The 19,108-nt window shown below is 42.4% G+C and overlaps 1 protein-coding gene across 1 annotated transcript in view; it reads right to left on the bottom strand.

Annotated features, from left to right (window-relative positions):
- Positions 1–308: 308 nt before the first annotated feature.
- adamts15a (ADAM metallopeptidase with thrombospondin type 1 motif, 15a) overlaps positions 309–19,108 on the bottom strand; it is a 33,934-nt gene continuing 15,134 nt past the window's right edge. Inside the window, exons 4-8 of the mRNA XM_046314414.1 lie at positions 8,623–8,909; positions 7,964–8,141; positions 7,413–7,588; positions 3,736–3,911; positions 309–3,518 (exon numbers count right to left, since the gene is read on the bottom strand). Coding sequence (XP_046170370.1) covers positions 2,717–3,518; positions 3,736–3,911; positions 7,413–7,588; positions 7,964–8,141; positions 8,623–8,909 — 1,619 coding nt within the window. The 3' untranslated portion in view covers positions 309–2,716. The remainder of the gene's footprint in view (positions 3,519–3,735; positions 3,912–7,412; positions 7,589–7,963; positions 8,142–8,622; positions 8,910–19,108) is intronic.

The following is a 19,108-nucleotide window of genomic DNA, read 5'->3' as shown; positions in this document are numbered from 1 at the left end:
TAAAGTTTGATTTGATTTAGTCCCATTCTTTAACTTGTATTTTTGGTTGAGATGGATTTGTGTATGTTTACCATGATGACATAATCCTGTGGTTTAAATTTTACCCCCAAAACAACAGTTTACATTGATGACTTTTTCAAATCTAATGTATTTTTCACATAGATTCCATGTCACAAAACATTGGCAAATTACATTGAGTCAACCAGTTTGTACCCAGTGGGAAGCTTTTTCATTTATCGTTGGCAACAAGCCTGAGGACGACTGTGAGAACCAAATATATTTTGAAGAGGGGAAAAGGGGGAGTGAACAGATGTGTAAATGTTTTTATTTGGAATAAATATCTTGATGTCAAATACAATAAAAAATTTGCCAGCGTAGACAAACCCTCCCCCAAAAACATGAAAAAGTATTTACAATACTTATTTTGCACAAAGCGGAATGGATGTATACATAGTATACAAAGACAGCCCATGCAAGGACATGACATTGCACTCTTTTGCTGTACAAAGTGCAAAAGATAAATGACAAATAAAATATTCCAAGTAATACAGGAACCATCGTGTAGATGGACAATGTGGTCCCTCTGAAGAACCAAAACAAGAAGCATATAATGGATTACAGGGGGTTTCATTAACTGTGTACAAAGAACAGCTTGCCTCTCGCCTTAGGGCTCCGGCTGTGGACAGGATGGAACAGAGAGCTCCAACAGAACACACATTCTATCACAGTCTCAGAAAGATTAGTAGGACATTTTTCTATACCACTTTGATGATTTCATTTGAATGATAATAACTTGGCTATGGCAACTAAGCCAAACACGTTGACAGGATTTCAGAAGCTGCACCGCTGGCTCAACAATCGGAATGATAGGGGCAACAATGAACACACAATCAAACCCAGTGATAAAGATGCTTACATGCTTGCTATGTCCTAGTACAAGTTCAAATACTGCATCTATACTAACACACTACTTGGAAGAATGCATGCCCGACACCCACTGCTTAATTCCGTGTGGTGTGCCAGTGCAGATATTGGAACACACTGTCTGTCCATGTGCATGTGTGGAGGGGATGGTGGGGAAAGGGAGAATGAAAGGGAGAAGGTATCTGCAAGTTAGCATTCCGTTGGACGGTGTACACGGAGTGTACAAAACATCATGAACACCTGCTCTTTCCATGACATAGACTGGCCAGGTGAATCTAGGTGAAAGCTACGATCCCTTATTGATTTCACTTGTTAAATCCACTTCAATCAGTGTAGAGGGAGGGAGAATCAAACAGGCTGAGTCAACATCGGTCTCTGCTAAACTGAGCTGAACAACGTGGTAACGGCCGGTGAAGTCAGGGGCTGGGGCGCAGCCTAACTTAGTGTGGCGCTGGGCGTAGCCTAACGTAGAGGATGATGACATCGCTGAAAGCTCTCTCTCGCTAACACACTGGTGTGGTGGTGACAGAGTGCAGACTACTACAGAGGCGTCGGTAGCGAGTTTCCTTTTTCCTGTCCCAGTTCGCTTCTAGGGACTGACTACACTACTGTATGGGACTTTGACGATTTTTGCATCTATTTCTGTAACAGTTTCCGTTACTCAAGTTCTGCTGTCTCAAGTTCTGTAGAAAGTTAATGTCTTATGCCGCATCCAAGGACAGGTTTATTTCTGCTCATCTGTATTGTTTGCAAGAGGAACACAAGGGAAACAGATATATCCCCATTGCACTACCCCTTTTTGTCATTGCTAAAAAAACGTGTAGGCATATTTTCATGTCGTGGAGGAGCAGAACACCATAGGAAAACAATTATTTTCATGGATCACGGAACAGACATCCTATCATCACATTCTATGCTTACCAAATTTATTTTCCTAATAAGAACATGTTAATTCTATAACCAGGTGTGGAATAATTACCATGATACTGTATGAACCAGGTGTGGAATAATTACCATGACACTGTATCTACTGGTAATTTCCGGTGCAATAATACTCAGTACAATACTCTGTATAGTACAACAATTTCTCCTGATTCTTATTCTACCTCTGGACGTAAAGGGGATACAATAAGTATTTTTGCAGTATAAAGTATTCTCATGCAGTACAAGGGCATTATGATCTTGGTCCAGTTAGCAGATGGTTTTTCCATACTGTATGTTTTCTTTATATTTTCCCACAATGTCTGGCTTCAGGATAAGTAGGTGAGAAAGCTGTGTGGACAGTTGGCTCACGAGCAACTTAGAGTTCTGCTATGTCCCACAGAACCTGAACTTTACAACACCAGAGAGGGACAAGATGGTGCGGTGCATTGGTTCCAGATTCATCAGGTCAACTGGATGGATTGCTGGCATATGGACATTCTAGAATACAATCTAGAATACATTGGGATTGTAACAAAAAATACAAACAACACCAACTGTTTCTGTAATATTGGCTCTTCAAAAGTGTTACCGGTAACCAACTAACCAATGACCTAAAGATTACAGCACAGTTCCCTCTCAGTCTCTCTGTCTTTCCAACAACATTGGGTCCTTCATTCTTCACATTTGTCCCATTTTGCAGGCAGATGCCAGATACACCAGAAACAAAGTTCAGGATCATTATTGGGATTGTTTATTCTTGTTGGTTTTGTCTTTTCTTTGTCAAATGCATTTTTGAAAAACACACCAGTCCATTGAGGAGGGATAGTACTGTAGACTAGGAGGCAACAAAAGGAGGGTTCATGGTGTGTTAACAAGGCTTTAGGTGACAGAAGTCTAGTTCCTGTGGCTTGCGTTTCCCCGCACTGCAGTGGTCCCGGGGCAGCTGCAACCCCGTCTGCGTGGTACAGCGCAGCGGCCGCCTCTTGAAGCCTTTCCCGCAACTCCTGGAGCAGGGCGACCACTCCCCAATCTCCCACACCGGACAAGGGTCCCCACACACCCTGGTACCCGAGGGCCTCACGATGGAGTCACAGTCCAGCCCTGGCTCTCCGTCCTGCCCCAGGCACTGCACCAGCCTCCCTTGCACCCCTCTCCCACACGTCACTGAACACTCGTCCCACATGGCCGCGGACCACTTACCTGGAATGGGTCCCTCAATACTGTATGAGGACTTCTTCAGGAGATCCCCTCCTTCTCCTCCCTTCTGCCCACCGCCCACGTCCTCCGCTAGAACACTGTTATGTGACCTCGCCCGTTCCTCTTTCTTCTTGTCCTTGCTCTCGCGGGCCAGGTAGAAAGAGTAGCGGATGCGGGGAGGGGTCATTTGACCGACAGACAGGACCTCCACAGTGAGGGCCTCGCGGAGCGGCTTCACAGCCAGCAAGGTCTCTGCCAGGCCGGCCGTACCGCTGTACCTCAGCAGGCTACCCTTCACGATGATGTCCCTCTCCACGGCAGAAACCACATAGTTCCCGTTAAGCAGGTACTGGCCCTGGCTGTTCTTCACCGCCAGGTAGTTGTCATCACTCACCAGGCCCTTGTAGCCGCGCTGCCGTATGTCTATGTTGGATGCCCCCACCGGAAGCATAACCACAAAGTTATAACCGTGTCTTTGGGGGAAAATAGAATACATTCATAAATCAGTAAAACCACTGTTATTAAAAAGTTACAGTAATGTTAACAAAACCATTCCTTTTACATGGAATTCATCCAATCCATTCCTGTTATAGGAATTTGTGTCACTTGTAAACAATGACGACTTCCATGCATTACAAGATGGTTCTCTAAACACCTATGAGAAATTGCATAAATGGTCCGAGAACTCACATGGGTTTGGTGAAGAGTCCTGACACCTTCTTGCAGCTCTTGTTGTCACCTCCACAGGTGCCACACTTGTCAAACTTCTTGTTGGAGCCCAGCTTGCCGTCACAACCAGCCTTGATACACTTCCCCTGGACACACACTGCTGAGGAGTCTGGAGAACATGGGGTCCCATCCACCACCTGGGATACAGAGATAGATATATTTAATTACTCAACAAATGTTATGCAACATCAATAGCGGCAGGTAGCCTAGTGGTTTGAGTGTTGGACTAGTAACCGAAAGGTTGCAAATTCAAATCCCTGAGCTGACAAGGTAAAAATCTGTCGTTCTGCCCCAGTTAACCCACTTAACTGAATTGCTAAGTTAAATTAAGGTAAAATAATAATTAAATTAAATTAAGTTCTGGGCTCTGAGATTAGTGTACATAACATACACAAACTATACATGCAAAATACCACACCTGAGGGGTATTTGAACAAAGCATCTTTGAGGAGTTAGCGAGGTAACTTCGGTCAACTCAGGATAACTGGTCATACGAAAGTGGAAAACCTTTTAGCCAGGTAAATTTCTATGCCCACGAATTCTATAGAACTAACCTGCACCGGGCAGGCTAACTCCCGGAAAACTTACCCTGAGTGAAATGACTGAGCCGCGAGTTTAGGACCAAATGCAATCAGATTCTGTCCCTGTTGCAAAGATTGCGTCATCATCCCCTTCATTTGAGGAAGACGACTGATTAAATACTGCATTATTCAATTGTTTTTTTGCGTGTTAAAAAAACAGTAATGTTAAAATATCACATTGCACATTTAAGTAAGAACACAATTAATTTAAAACTTCACGCAACGTAACCCTTTTGTATCACTTAATAAAGAAATAAAAAATATCGATAGGAGTGGGGGAAATTTTTGGGTGTGTTGATAAATAAGCACACCAAAGCACACAAAAGACGGCATTAACAATAAGTAATAAAAAATAAAAAGTCTATTTCACACCATCCAAAAAATAATTTTGATTTCGGCACAAATGAAAATGTGGCACTGACTCGCACATGGATTGATATTTCAGCATTGTCTCAATGAAGAGTTTGTTGTTCGACTTGCCAAGTGCGACATGCACGTGCAGTTAAACGCCTGCTAGAGTTAGCGGAAGGCGGACGAGCAATATCCACTGTCATAGTATGGATGAAGCCTGAGCTGGAAAGCGAAGCTAACTGAAGCTGGTTAGCTTTAGAAAACCCTAAGTAGATGTAGCTTGTTTTGTGGGATACCCCTCTGTTCTGTCCTACTGTGATCATTTTAGCCACGCTTAGACTGAGCAAAATATGTAGTTTTACATACAGCCTTATAGTTGGTTCTCACACCCTGAACATGACCCTACTAACGCATGATCAGCCTGTCTGGAGTGGAAGCAGTCGACCAGGTCAGTATGATCAACAGTCTGTGTCGGCAGAGTGGGGACCATGGTGAAATATGGAGCTGATAACTCAACATGGTGTCTGTGAGTACTGCCTCAACTGAACTCAACTGCCTTTTTCCCCATGACCCGGTCAAAACTGGGACCCAATTGAAGTCCCAATTTTTTAACCCTCCTGGTGTGTTCCGATTTGAATTGGACCGATTTACAAGTATTCTCTCTGACAAATATAGTTAATTTCATCTTGTTGTCATAAAGTTCCATGACTTTGTCCACACAGGGCATCTGAACACACAAAATACATTTAGATGATTTTCATAACATTTTGGGTGTTTTATTTAACTTTTGTACACCTGTGGTGTTCCTAGTCAAAAATGACCGATCATTATAAATTAATGGGTGAGACTACAATTACTGTATAAAATTGAGTGGCAACCCCAACGGGAACCTTTCCCCAATAGAATCTTTCTGCCACGGGAACCACACCTGTTGGCATTCTCACAAACATTCACAACATTGTTTCAATAATATATAGAACTTTTCTCGCAGCTCTGGTATATGAAACCTTTTTGAGGCCTTGCTCGCAATTCATTCTGTGGCAGCACAATGACCAAACGATATACTGTATGTGAGGCTCTTGATCATATATTTGATCATGACACTGGTGAGGAGGAGAGAGGCCTTGTTAAATTTTGACACAAAGTAGTCTGTGATAAATAGCACAATATGTTTCATCTAAGTATTTGTTAGAGTCAAAATAATCCATACATTATGCTTTTTTAAACTCAAAAACGAGTTGTGTGAGCTCAGGTCAATGAGGCCTACAGGCCTTGTAATGTTCACAAGAACTTAAGTTGATAAAAAGATCTAACACAACATTAGGTGATAACATTAGCTATAATGGGGTGATCATTTTGGACTGGGAACAGAATTAATTAACATGAAACGAACACAACAGGAGGGTTAAATAAACACTTGTTCTCAGAAACTCTGTTCCAGTATTGCCCAGTAAGAGCTCTTACCCCTTCATGTCTCTCTGCATATCTGCCCCTGCTCTGAAAGCCTGATAGTGTGACGGCAATGTGAAGTGGAGTTTGTGGACTGTGGAACCCGCAACTGCATGCCGTGATTGAGGCTCCTGCTCTGTCTCAGTCCACACCACTCTATCTGAACAAGATAAGCCTAGTCTCCATGCCCTCTTTCTCTCTCTACATTCCCTCCTCATTCCTTTCTTCTTAGACGCTGCTCTCTTAGGTCAGTTCGTGTGTGTGTGTGTGTGTGTGTGTGTGTGTGTGTGTGTGTGTGTGTGTGTGTGTGTGTGTGTGTGTGTGTGTGTGTGTGTGTGTGTGTGTGTGTGTGTGTGTGTGTGTGTGTGTGTGTGTGTGTGTGTGTGTGTGTGTGTGTGTGTGTGTGTGTGTGTGTGTGTGTGTGTGTGTGCTTTAGTAATTCTGGACAAAAACATATCTCAGGTGGTCTGGACATGTGTAGGAGAGGTATTCACGGATATACCCTAACCCGATTACCCGAGATCCGACACGATATTCGAACAGGTCAGATATTCTGTAGTTGACCCTTTGATCCCGGGTTGGATCACGCTCGGTCGCCAGGGATTTCGGATTTGTCTGACAATATGTGAAATACCGACCAGATCCAAAACTGTATTTGAAGAAGAAAATATCCTGATGAAAATAAATATTCCCCATGAATCACGTTTGCTACACATGGCAGTTATCAAAAGCATGAATCTCTATCCTCTGCTTGTGTGCCTCTTTCTCTGACTGGCTTGATCTCTCGCTGAAGCGGACATGCTACATTGTTTCAACTGGGCCCTCCCAAGGGGGAAGTGTTCAGGTAGCATATTCCATGATGTTTCCACTGGAGATATGGAATCAGCAATATGTTGCTATTTCATACCAAGGCGCAGTGGTTACTTACGCCTATCGAGAAGGAGAGTGTTGGAAAGATCTTTCAAACCCAGTGAGGAACTACTGCTTACATTTACACACAGGCCAGGTACTTTTATGCGTGCTCAAGCTAAAAATGACCTGGTCCTGTCAGTGTCGGTGGGAATTTAATGGATCTGATTCCATTCGGATCGCAATTTCTGTATCCGAGAAGACCTCTGATGTGTAGTGCTTAACAATGCTGCTTCTAGCACACGTACCATGTCTTCATGGTTTCAAATGTGCCTGTTGCTAACCTTAGGTTTGAGGGTATATAATAGAATAGAATAAAATAGAATAGGAAGGTGGCTGCCAACTAACCTTGGGTGCAAGGACGTAGAAGTATCCGGTGCCGTTGGCCCTGCAAATGAGCTTGCACTTGTCCTTGGGGGAGACCCCGGAGTACTTGGGGACCCAGACCACCGAGGGGGTAAGCCGGTTGGTGTTGAGGCTGAACCCGTTAAACGCCTCACACTGCTCCTCGCGGTAGCTTTTACCTAAGACAGGGAGAGAGAGGTCAGATGTTAGAGGTGAGGACCAACCATAACAGTCATGTTGATTTAATGTGTACTGTCCCAGTAAAACAAAATGTAACAAAGTAAAAGTAATAGAGTAAAGTAGTTATAGGTTTTGAGAGGCCAGGTCGCAATTGTAAATGAGAACTTGTTCTCAACTTGCCTATCTGGTTAAATAAAGGTGAAAAAAAGAAAAAAAGAAAAAGATGACCTGACAGGGATCACCTCTCTTGGAGCAAGGTACAACATGTTGCCATGGTCCAGAAGAAGTGGAGTGAGCTCATTGACCTTACAGAATGTCCCAAAGGGAATAGAGAGGACTAAGTAATTAAATATAGGTCTTGGGCCGACTCTTACCTGTGTCAGAGCAGGGGTTCAGGCTACAGGAGCGGTACTTAACCCGGACCCCTTGGCAGTATTTGCCCCCGTTGGAGGGCACTGGGTTGTTACACTCCCTCTTGGCCAGTTGGACACCCCCGCCACACGTACGGGAGCAGGAGCCAAACGAACCCCACCTCCCCCACCGCCCGTCCACCTGTGGTGAGGTTATAACAGGTTATTATACGGCTATAACAGTTATTAAAGTGTTATTACATGGTTCTTATAAGCGATATGACAACATGGCCTATGTCAGTGGCCAATGCTCCAGCGTGAGTAAAATACCTAAATAAGTATGTTTGACAACATGGGGCTTGCGTCATTCACACTATGGTGGAAGGACATTCACATCTCTACTGACATGACATATCTCACACTGGTGTGAGAATTGCTTGAAAGCTTGAAGTGTTTGAAGTGTGTTGACGAGTGTTGGACAAGCGAGTGTGTGTGTGTGTGTGTGTGTGTGTGTGTGTGTGTGTGTGTGTGTGTGTGTGTGTGTGTGTGTGTGTGTGTGTGTGTGTGTGTGTGTGTGTGTGTGTGTGTGTGTGTGTGTGTGTGTGTGTGTGTGTGTGTGTGTGTGTGTGTGTGTGTGTGTGCCTGCCCACCTGCATGCACATGTGCATATCTCACAGCCTTACCTTAGTCTTGTGTATATCCATCTTATCCATGCAGACGCCCCTCATACACAACTTTCCATCCCCACAGGCGGTGCCATCAGCCCAGGGGAAGTGACGTGTCTGACACACCAGCTGGCCCCGGGACTTCCCTGTACACCAGAGCCGACCACAGGGCGGCTGCATGAAGGGACAGGGCTTGGAGCCATCTCCGAAGGCCAGTTCACACTGCCGGTCCAGGCTGTAGGAGGATCCAGGGAGGACTTCAGGCAAGGCCAGAGGCTTCAGGGGCTGATCCAGCAGACACTCACCTAGTGAACAGAGAGAGAGAAATACAGGCCATGAGTTACACAGCTACACCAACAGAGGTGTTTTACTCCAACTCTTAGTAAGGCTGAGTTTACTGTATTTCAAGTGCCTTCAATTCAAGTGTTTAACTGCTCTGTCTTTTTGCATCCTTTCTCTTTTTTTATTTTTCTGTAGTGAAACACTTTGCACGTGAGGATTTTCAAATGTTTGTGTGAGTGGGTACGTGTGTATCTCTGCGTGTGTGCACGTGTGTGCAGATTAAACAAGTGCACAGCCTCTCAGCCAGTCACCCAGTCGTGACCCTGTGACGTCGACCCCTTTGAAGACGGCGCTTCAGAAACTGCTGATGGTTCATTACACTTCGCTGTTAAAGACCAAACACACACACAGGAGGTGGTACGTCTACCTCCTAAAACATACACACACAATTTCTTGACTCAGCCAAGTCTAGTTTAACCCATTAGTATGCTGTTCCATAGACGTCTGCCTAGTGTCTGCCTAATGTCTGCCTCTGCCCTGCTGAGTAGAGTAACGATCACACACACACACACAAGCACACAGACATGCACACACACACATGTGAACACACAGACATGTACAGACACACACACACACACACACACACACACACACACACACACACACACACACACACACACACACACACACACACACACACACACACACACAAACAGATATATGAAAATTCATTGACCTAAGGCTAGGGTTGCAAAGGGTCGGAATCTTTCTGGTGAAATAGTAGCTTACAGCAAAGTGTGTTTAAATGATTTCTAACTTGTTAACAATTTCTGCTACTTAGTTTTTGCTACCATGTGGGTTTTAGCTTGCGAACTGAGGAGTGTGCTAACTGCTAACTGAGGAGTGTGTTAATTCACCTGTTTCCATTCATTTTAAAACATTTATTTTACAAAGCAGTTGTTTAATCTAACTGCTGAACTATTCATGGAATTGTATTTTCTTTTTTTCTAATCTTTACAGGAAAATCCACAGTCATTGATGTGTGGAGATATTTCACTGCAGCTAATGTAGAAGGAAAAGCTGTGTACATTTGCAAATACTGTGCCAAATCATATGTGAAGAATGCAACAAAGATGCAGAATCATCTGGTGAAGTGCATAAAGTTCCCTCAGCGCTCACAACAAGCAACCTCTGACAAAAGTCCCTCTACTTATATTTGAGGGGGAAATTATGAATCAGACACCTTATCGATAGCAACAGCTCATTGTCCTCTTGGAATCAGATATTTGTTTGACTCAATGGAGGAATGTAGTCAGAGAAATGCTGATGAATGTCTTGCTCGAGATGTGTATGCAACTGGTTCACCTCTGATACTCACAGGCAATGTGTATTGGAAGAGATTTCTGACTGTTCTTCGCCCAGCATACACCCCTCCAACCAGACATGCTTTATCCACTCATTTGCTGACTTCAACAGAGTTCAAGTGAAGGTCAAGCAAATCATAGAGAAAGCAAACTGTATTGCATTCATCTCTGATAGGTGGTTGAATGTTCGTGGGCAAGGAATAATTAACTACATCATCTCCACCCCTCAACCATTATTCTACAAGAGCACAGACACAAGGGTCAACAGACACACCGGTCTCTACATTGCAGATGAGCTGAAGGCAGTCATCAATGTCCTTGGACCACAGAAGGTATTTGCACAGGTGACAGACAATGCTGCGAACATGAAGGCTGCTTGGTCTAAAGAGGAGGAGTCCGACCCTCACATCATACCCATTGGCTGTGCTGCTCATGTATTGAATCTGCTCCTCAAGGACATCATGGCACTGAAAACAATGGATACACTGTACAAGAGAACCAAGGAAATAATTAGGTATGTGAAGGGTCATCAATTAGAGCAGCAATCAACCTCACTAAGCAAAGTGAGAAGAATATGAGCACCACATTGAAGCTTCCCAGCAACATCCATTGGGGTGGTGTTGTCATCATGTTTGACAGTCTCCTGGAGGGGAAAGAGTCTCTCCAAGAAATGGCCATATCACAGTCTGCCGATATGGACAGCCCCATCAAGAGGATCCTCCTGGATGATATATTTTGGGAGAGAGTGGTAAGCAGCCTGAAACTCCTGAAACCTATAGCAGTAGCCATTGCATGGATTGAGGGAGACAATGCCATCCTGTCTGATGTTCAGACTCTACTTGCAGATGTAAGAGAATAAATCCATACTGCCCTGCCCACTTCACTGTTGCTCCAAGCAGAGGACACTGCTGTTCTGAAATACATCAAAAAGCTTGACGACTTCTGCCTGAAGCCCATACACGCCACAGCGTACATGTTGGACCCCAAGTATACTGGCTAAAGCATCCTGTCTGGTGCAGAGATCAACAAGGCCTATGGTGTCATCACTACCGTGTCTCGCCACCTTTGCCTGGATAAGGGCAAGGTTCTTGGCAGTCTGGCGAAGTACACTTCCAAACAAGGGCTTTGGGATGGAGATGCAATATGGCAGTCGTGCCAACATATCTCATCAGCCACCTGGTGGAAGGGACTTTGTGGATCTGAGGCTCTTTCCCCTGTTGCCTCCATCATCCTCCAAATCCCACCAACATCAGTCGCCTCAGAGCACAACTGGTTCTTGTTTGGGAACACACACACCAAAGCACGCAACAGGCTGACCAACACAAGGGTTGAACAATTGGTGGCCATCCAGGCAAATTTGAGGCTTTTTGAGCCTGACAATGAGCCATCCTCAACAAAGTTGGAAAGTGACAGTGAAGATGAGGCCTCAGAGTCTGATGTTCAAGAGGTGGACATTGAGGAGGTCCAGGGAGAAGACATGGGAAGTCTGAGAGGAAAACAACCAAAGTTTTTGTTTCTAAACTATCATTTTACAGATGTATGTTGAAAACATTTTTGGGAGATGCGATGAATCATTGGGGATCATTCAATATTCCCTTTTCTTGTATTGTTCAGTGAAATCATCCCACGTGTGAAGAGTCAACTAATTTAATTAAAGTCCAATTCGTAACTAAATCTGTTTTTTTCTTTCTATTGGAAGCATTTATCATTTACAATTATGTCAACTTATGATAAGGTAAAAGGTTTATGTTTCTGTCTCCATGTGATATGGTAAATATATCCAATACAAAAAAATCTACATTTAAATGGTATTAATATTAATGTGCATATATTTCCATTAATTCCCACGGAATCTTTCCACCTCTGAATATTCCCCAAAATGTGCAACCCTACCTAAGACAGCACACCTGAGTGACAAAAGCCCTGCAGAGTGGAGTTACGATAAGAAGAAGAAGCACAGAGCAGAGGGCCTAGCTGTTTCCAGGAAAAGTCTAATAATAATTCAGGTTTGACAGGTCTGTGTTACACAACATCAAAAGGCCAGACTGAATTGGAAGCTAACTTCTCAATACACTCAAATCTAATTGTATTTGTCACATGCTTCGTAAACAAAAGGGGCATACTAACAGTGAAAGGCTTACTTATAGGACCTTTCTTGATAATTCCTGCAATACAGCCTGTTCAGAACTTTGGTGAAGGTTTAAACCAGTTTGCAAGTGTTTTATTTCATTCTCTTCAGCCATTTTCTTTGGCCAAATGAAGTTCCAAATGCAATGTTGTGTTTGCTGTGATATTTTCCCTTTAGCAATAACTTGACTTGATGATTATATTACATTACCTTAAGTTTAGAAACGGTTTTGACAGTTTGGTGTGGTGTGATATGAAGGCAGTGTGCACTGGCACTCCAACTGTCTATGACAGTAGAACTTGAGGAAGAACATTTTAGGCCTACCAAAGATTCTCCTATAATCTAACATATAATGCTTATCTTTATTAAAAAATATTAGGATAAAACATTTATGAATTAGCCTCCTATGTCTATATCTGTATAGCAGACGCAGTAGCCTATCTGACAAGGATAAATAAATGCATGTCGGTGTCATAGCATGCCACTGGCATATCTGTATCTCTCTCTCTGGAGCTAGGCCGAAGCATCTCTTCTTTTTACATTTTATTTTAAAATATGCATCCACTCTATGATATTAATAAGTCTATAGGCCTATATGCATGCAATTCTCTGATTCATTTAGTGCTCAAATCTAACAGCTGAACCGTTAGGTTGACAATAATTATTTTAGGAAAGTAAAACTCAATAAAACCATATGCTATAGTTTTGCATATGCTACACATCGAAAATCAAAACATATAGAATAGTGTTTTGTAATTTGTTGTAGGCAGTTTTTAAGAACATGTAAATCATTTGGTGTCACGGCTGGCTGAAGGACTGGACCAAGGTGCAGCATGGTAAGCGTACATTTTCTCTTTATTAAAAATGACGCCGACAAAACAAAGAACAAAACCAAACCGTGAAGCTTTGGGCTATGTGCCCTGAACAAAGTCAAAGTTAACTTCCCACAAAACAGGTGGGGGATAAGGGTACCTAAGTATGGTTCTCAATCAGAGACAACGATAGACAGCTGTCCCTGATTGAGAACCATACCAGGCCAATAAATAGAAATACAAAACATACAAAAAAAGGACATAGAATGCCCACCCTAGTCACACCCTGGCCTAACCAAAATAGAGAATAAAAAGTCTAACTATGGCCAGGGCGTGACATTTGGCCAATAGCCCTAGGTTTTTGATGCCGCTGGCTGCGTATGTGGACGCCCTAATGGGTTACTCCCCAATGCACATAGATGACCAATACATTTTCAAATGTCCGATCAATGAAAATCGTCACTTCTCCAGCGCAGAGTTTCTGTTAGAAGGTAATAGCCGGCTTTTGGACGATAAAAACAATAGAAAAGGTGATAAATAAAATTAGCACTGGCCAATTGTCTGGGAGAAGAAGAAAAAATCACATTGTAAAATAATCATTTTTAGCCTATTCATTGATGGAAAAACAAGTCAATACATTTGACCGGTCATGCTTATCGGTCTATGGGTTCATTTGCATAATTTTGTGGAATAAAATTGGCACACACAGTGGTTCCTCCATTAAAAGTTGTGTCATACTGTAGCATACCTTGCTGCAGCATTCTATGGCACGTTATTTAATTGTCAGCCATTTTTTATGTTAGTGCTAGTTTGACCACCAGAGGGCAACTTCGAGAACCATTTGATAGTCTCCCATATTGGCATTACTAGAGAATGCAAAACCTTTTTTGTAATAACATAGTACATTATGGTGTTTCAAATTCAGAGGAAAATAAAAACGAAACCCTCAGGGTTTCCTTTAGGATGGAATGGAAAATATTTCACTGTACAACGTGACGGTCGGGAGTAGGCTACAGCATAAGAAGATTGGAGGATTCTAAATGAATATCTAAGGGGCATAACATTTTCACACCCTAATTGTAGTGTGACCAATACTAATTTCGCCTATGAACCTACAGTATATCTAAAAAGATATATCTTAAGAATATCATGGAATATAATTGAACATTTTCGTTTCTCTATGCTTGTCTCATAGCAGCGAGAAACGGTGCTGAAATAGACATCCACAGCGGGAAGGCTATATATATATATATATATATTTTTTTTTTTAACAACAGTGAGCGATTGTAATCTGAATAAAGGACAAAATATATAGCACTGCTAATGGCCATAATGATGATGTACAACGTGACCATGTGCGTTTGAAAGAGTATTTTCCAGTAAGCAACAATTTGTTTGCCTTCATTAGACATATTGTTCCAATATTTCTGTAATTCAGTGATTTATTCTCATAGTAATTCGTTATGGATCCAAAGCTAAATCAACATCTGCATTTTGAAAGAGTTTTTATCATTATTTTATTAATGAAAGCATAAAGATGCTGATGAGGAAATACAGTACTGTAAAGTATATGCTTTTACATTTAGATAATAAAGCATTTAAAGCATTTTGAAGATATAAGCCACCTGCATTTGTTTATTAGGCCAATGTGCAGTCTGACAAGTAAGCATAGCCTACAATACATACTGTAGTGAACATGGGAAAGTGCCTAATTTCTTACATAATGGAGAGCAGGCCATCACCAGACTTTCTCGGTGACCTCAAGTACCTTCAATGATGGCTGTACTAGAGAATGCAGGCACAGGGAGACTGGGGTTCAATTCCCCGACGGGGAGGAAGGAGTAGGCTGTCCTTGTAAATAAGAATTTGTTCTTAACTGATTCCATATGTGTTATTTCATAGTTGTGATGTCTTCACTATTATTCTACAATGTAGAAAATCATCAAAATAAAGGAACAGGTATCAAACCTGCATCTGTAGCAACACGCATTTTACATTGTGAGAGCCCCCATCCACTCCGGAGCTCCCATTTACAAAGTATCAAAATACAGAGAGGTGTTGGTTAAGGTATATTGTCCTGCTAATAGCCCATAATGGTAGGCTCAAATAAAAAGTAATAATAAAAAGTAACACAATAAGAATAACAATAACAAGGCTATATACAGAAAAATATATACAAAAATGAGCTTTTCTTTCAAAAACAAGGACATTTCTAGGTGACCCCAAACTTTTGAACGGTAGTGTATATTTGTTATGTAGGATATCTTATTTATCACACGCGCACAGCTTTTATAAGCCCAATCGTTGCTCAATAATTTGAAATGCAATCGCATGTTGAAAATCATTTTTCTGGCCATGATTAAAAATAGCAACAAAGAAATCTCAACTCGTAATTGAAGCGCGATTCCCTTTTGCCTTTTAAATGCATTGGCAATGGAAGGCAGGCTTCATCAGCGCGCCACACAACACTTTGCAATGTGCTGGAGGCAATACACATTTTGAAAAAGTATAGCTATTTGTTTGAAACCTGAAAGTTTTACTACATATTATACTTTGCTTCAAGGTAGTCTCGGCAAAATCTAACCATATCTGTATAGGCAATTATATTATAAAGACTTCCATATGCCATTGAAACCAGTAGCCTATTTTTCTCATGTTCTATTGGTTTTCAACTTTCTTTCATTTTCCAGTAACCAAAGGCACAATCCTAGTCATATTAGCAACCCATGCTAGTTGTTGCATCTTTAGATCTCCCCTCTTTCTAAATTTCTAAAGGATATTTTCATATCTGTCACTTTGACAATGGTATTTTCATGCTAATTGCATTATGAAACTAACATTCACGCGTAGCCTACTGTCTTGTGCACATTGTTGCGCTTATAATGTGAAGACACAGACTAATAGTGCATTAACATTTTCTGATCTGTTGCATCAGACTCATTGATTTTTGCATGGTTTTTTATGTAGCCTAGGCCCAGTGTTGTGTTCGAGACCACCTAAAGCGAGACAAATTCAAGACCAAGACCGGAGCAAATCGAGGAGGTCGAGACCGAGTTGACACCGAGATCGGGAGAGGGACAAGCAGGTTCGAGACCAATTCAATACCGAGAACATAAAAAAGCGAGTCCCATTCAAGACCATAATTGTAATTCTTTGTCCAGTATTTCTGCATATTTCAGAAAAACATATGGATTATATGCATGCTGAGGACAATTATTACTAACCCAAACACAACGGGGAACAATGAGGACCTTCTACGCCTTCAGAGGGCTAAGGATTTCTAATATAATAAAAACAACAATAATTACAATTATATTATTATTTTCAATCATGTTCTGATTTAATCTCTTCAATTCAGATTTTGTCTTTGGCAAGATAAATCTACCTAGCTAATTCCGCCATTAGCTAGGCCATGAGAAGCTGGATAGAAGGCACATGCCATTCAACTGTATTAGGGCAACATTTGGGAGTGACAGTGGAATAAACCAATCACATCTGAAATTGTAATGGGTGGGACCGTTTTTACCAAAAATACGTATGAAAACTTCTGCCTTATCAAAGGCCAACAGATCGCTGTGAAATAGCGAGCAGTAGTTTTCCCAGGGTCTAGCTAGCTATCTTTTGTTGTTGGCTAGTTTGCAGCGGCTGCAACAGGTGTTATCGAAGAAGATGTTAGGCTATGTGAGCAGCGTGCATGTGAATATATTTCACGTGTTTTGCAATTGTGTAGGCAGGATTCCACTATTGTACTACATACTTGATATTGTATACCTCTACTACACTATTTTGTTACACATAACTGGGGATTAAGAAGTGAGTAAATGCAATGCCCACTGAAAGAGAAGTGGGTATACGGCATATACCTGCATTTAAAAAATGGATGGTTCGAGCCCTGACAGCCTTGGTATATCAGGCCATATACCACGGGTATGACAAAAACATTTATTTTTACTGCTCTAATTACATTGGTAACCAGTTTATAAAAGCAATAAGGCACCTCGGGGGTTTGTGATATATGGCCAATATACCACGGCTAAGGGCTGTTGAGTCCACCCCCCACCCTGTTGAGTTCACCTGTCTTATTGCTTAAATAGCCCCCGCTATCCATAAAAACATTCTTCTTCACCTGGGGATCATCTGTTTTACAAAAAGTGCACTCTCCTACGTACATGAGTGCGCTGGTATTACCGTTGCTGTGTTTCAGCATCACCAACTTGTCACACAATGAAGGCCTAGGTCCAATAGGTTCGCCACTGTGCAAACATGTCTATAATAGATATAAAGACTGCAGGAATTAATGTTTCAAGAAAGGAGTGTGTATATTTGGCCTGGCGAAGCGGTTGTATGCGCTTATTAAATGGAGGCTGATAATTATGTGTTTTTTACTCCGCCGGCTGACTGAGTACAAATGTTTCTGACAGGAGAAGACCGAGACACTAAAAATGTGGTCTCAAGAACGGTCACAGTCTCCAGTATTACAACACTGCCTAGACCTACTGATTGTATGAATCTGGGTTCTATTGTCCAACATGTGTCCCAGTGTCTGCTGGGGTCTTTGGCAACTTTTAGTACCTTTCTCCACTGCCTGGTATAGAGGTCCTTGAAGGTCTTAACCTGCTCCACTACAGCCCCGTCGATGTGGATGGGGGCATGATCAGCCCTCCGTTTCCTGTAGTCCACGATCAGCACTCTTGTCTTGCTGACATTTTCTATTTTTTTATTTAACCTTTAACTAGGCAAGGAGAGGTAAGGTTCTCCTGATACCACACTTCCAGGTCACTGACCTCCTTCTTATAGACTGTCTCATCATCTTTGATGATCAGAGCTACCACCGTTGTGTAGTCATCATCAGTAAACTTGGTGATGGTGTTGAAGTCATGCATGGCCACGCAGTCATGGGTGAACAGGGAGTACAGGAGGTGACTAAGCACGCACCCCTGAGGAGCCCATGTGTTGAGGGTCAGTGTGGAGGTTGTGCTGTTGCCTACACTCATCACATGCGGACGGCCTGTCAGGAAGTCCAGGATCAAGTTGCAGAGGGAGGTGGTCAATCCCAAGGTCCTGAGCTTAGTGATGAGCTTGAAGGCACCATGGTGTTTTAGTCGATGAACAACATTCACACATAGGTGTTCCTCTTGTCAAGGTGGGAGAAGGCAGTGTGGAGTGCAATAGAGATTGAATCATCTGTGAATCTGTTGGGGCGGTATGCAAATTGGGTCCAGGGTGTCTCAGATGATGGTGTTGATGTGAGCCATGCATTTCATGCTACAGATGTGAGTGCTACGGGGCGATAGTCAATTAGACAGGTTGCCTTGGCATTCTTGGTACATGGAATATGGTGGTCTGCATGAAACATGTAGATATTATAGACTTTGTCTTCCGGGTTGGAGCAAGCGGTCGCATCCGCACTTCGGTCCGCAGGTTGTATAACTTTTCATTACATTTCATTATAGTACAACGGTTTGATTTGTCTAATCTTAGCAATTTCTTCTTAGCTAGCTACATAGCCGTCTTTGTATCAAAGATAATTGCGTAATTATCGTATTTCGTCAGCCTAACGTAGTCTACACTGCTATCTGCCCAGCAGCTAGCCAGCTAGCAAATGTTCACTGTCTACCGAATAGCAGCACTGTAGAAACTATTACACTCAACTGAACGACTTGATTAGTGTAGTGTTAGCTAGCTACATAGTTGTCTTTGCTGTCTTCGTATCCAAGATAATTGTGTAGTTTAGAGTGTGTAGTCTTAGAGTGATTATCTTAATTCACCGAGGTTAGCTAGCCAGCTATTTGTCATCCTTAACGTAGGAGACACTGCTAGCTAGCCAACAGCTAGCCAACGTCTACCGAATAGAACCTCCGCACTCAACAACCCGGTCGCATTCCGCTTCGCTCCACAGGTAGTATCACATTTTCATT

This window comes from Oncorhynchus gorbuscha, linkage group LG02 (genome assembly GCF_021184085.1).
Source record: "Oncorhynchus gorbuscha isolate QuinsamMale2020 ecotype Even-year linkage group LG02, OgorEven_v1.0, whole genome shotgun sequence".
Taxonomy (NCBI): domain Eukaryota; kingdom Metazoa; phylum Chordata; class Actinopteri; order Salmoniformes; family Salmonidae; genus Oncorhynchus; species Oncorhynchus gorbuscha.
Note: the sequence above shows the minus strand (reverse complement) of the source record. Positions and strands in the feature narration are given on the sequence as shown.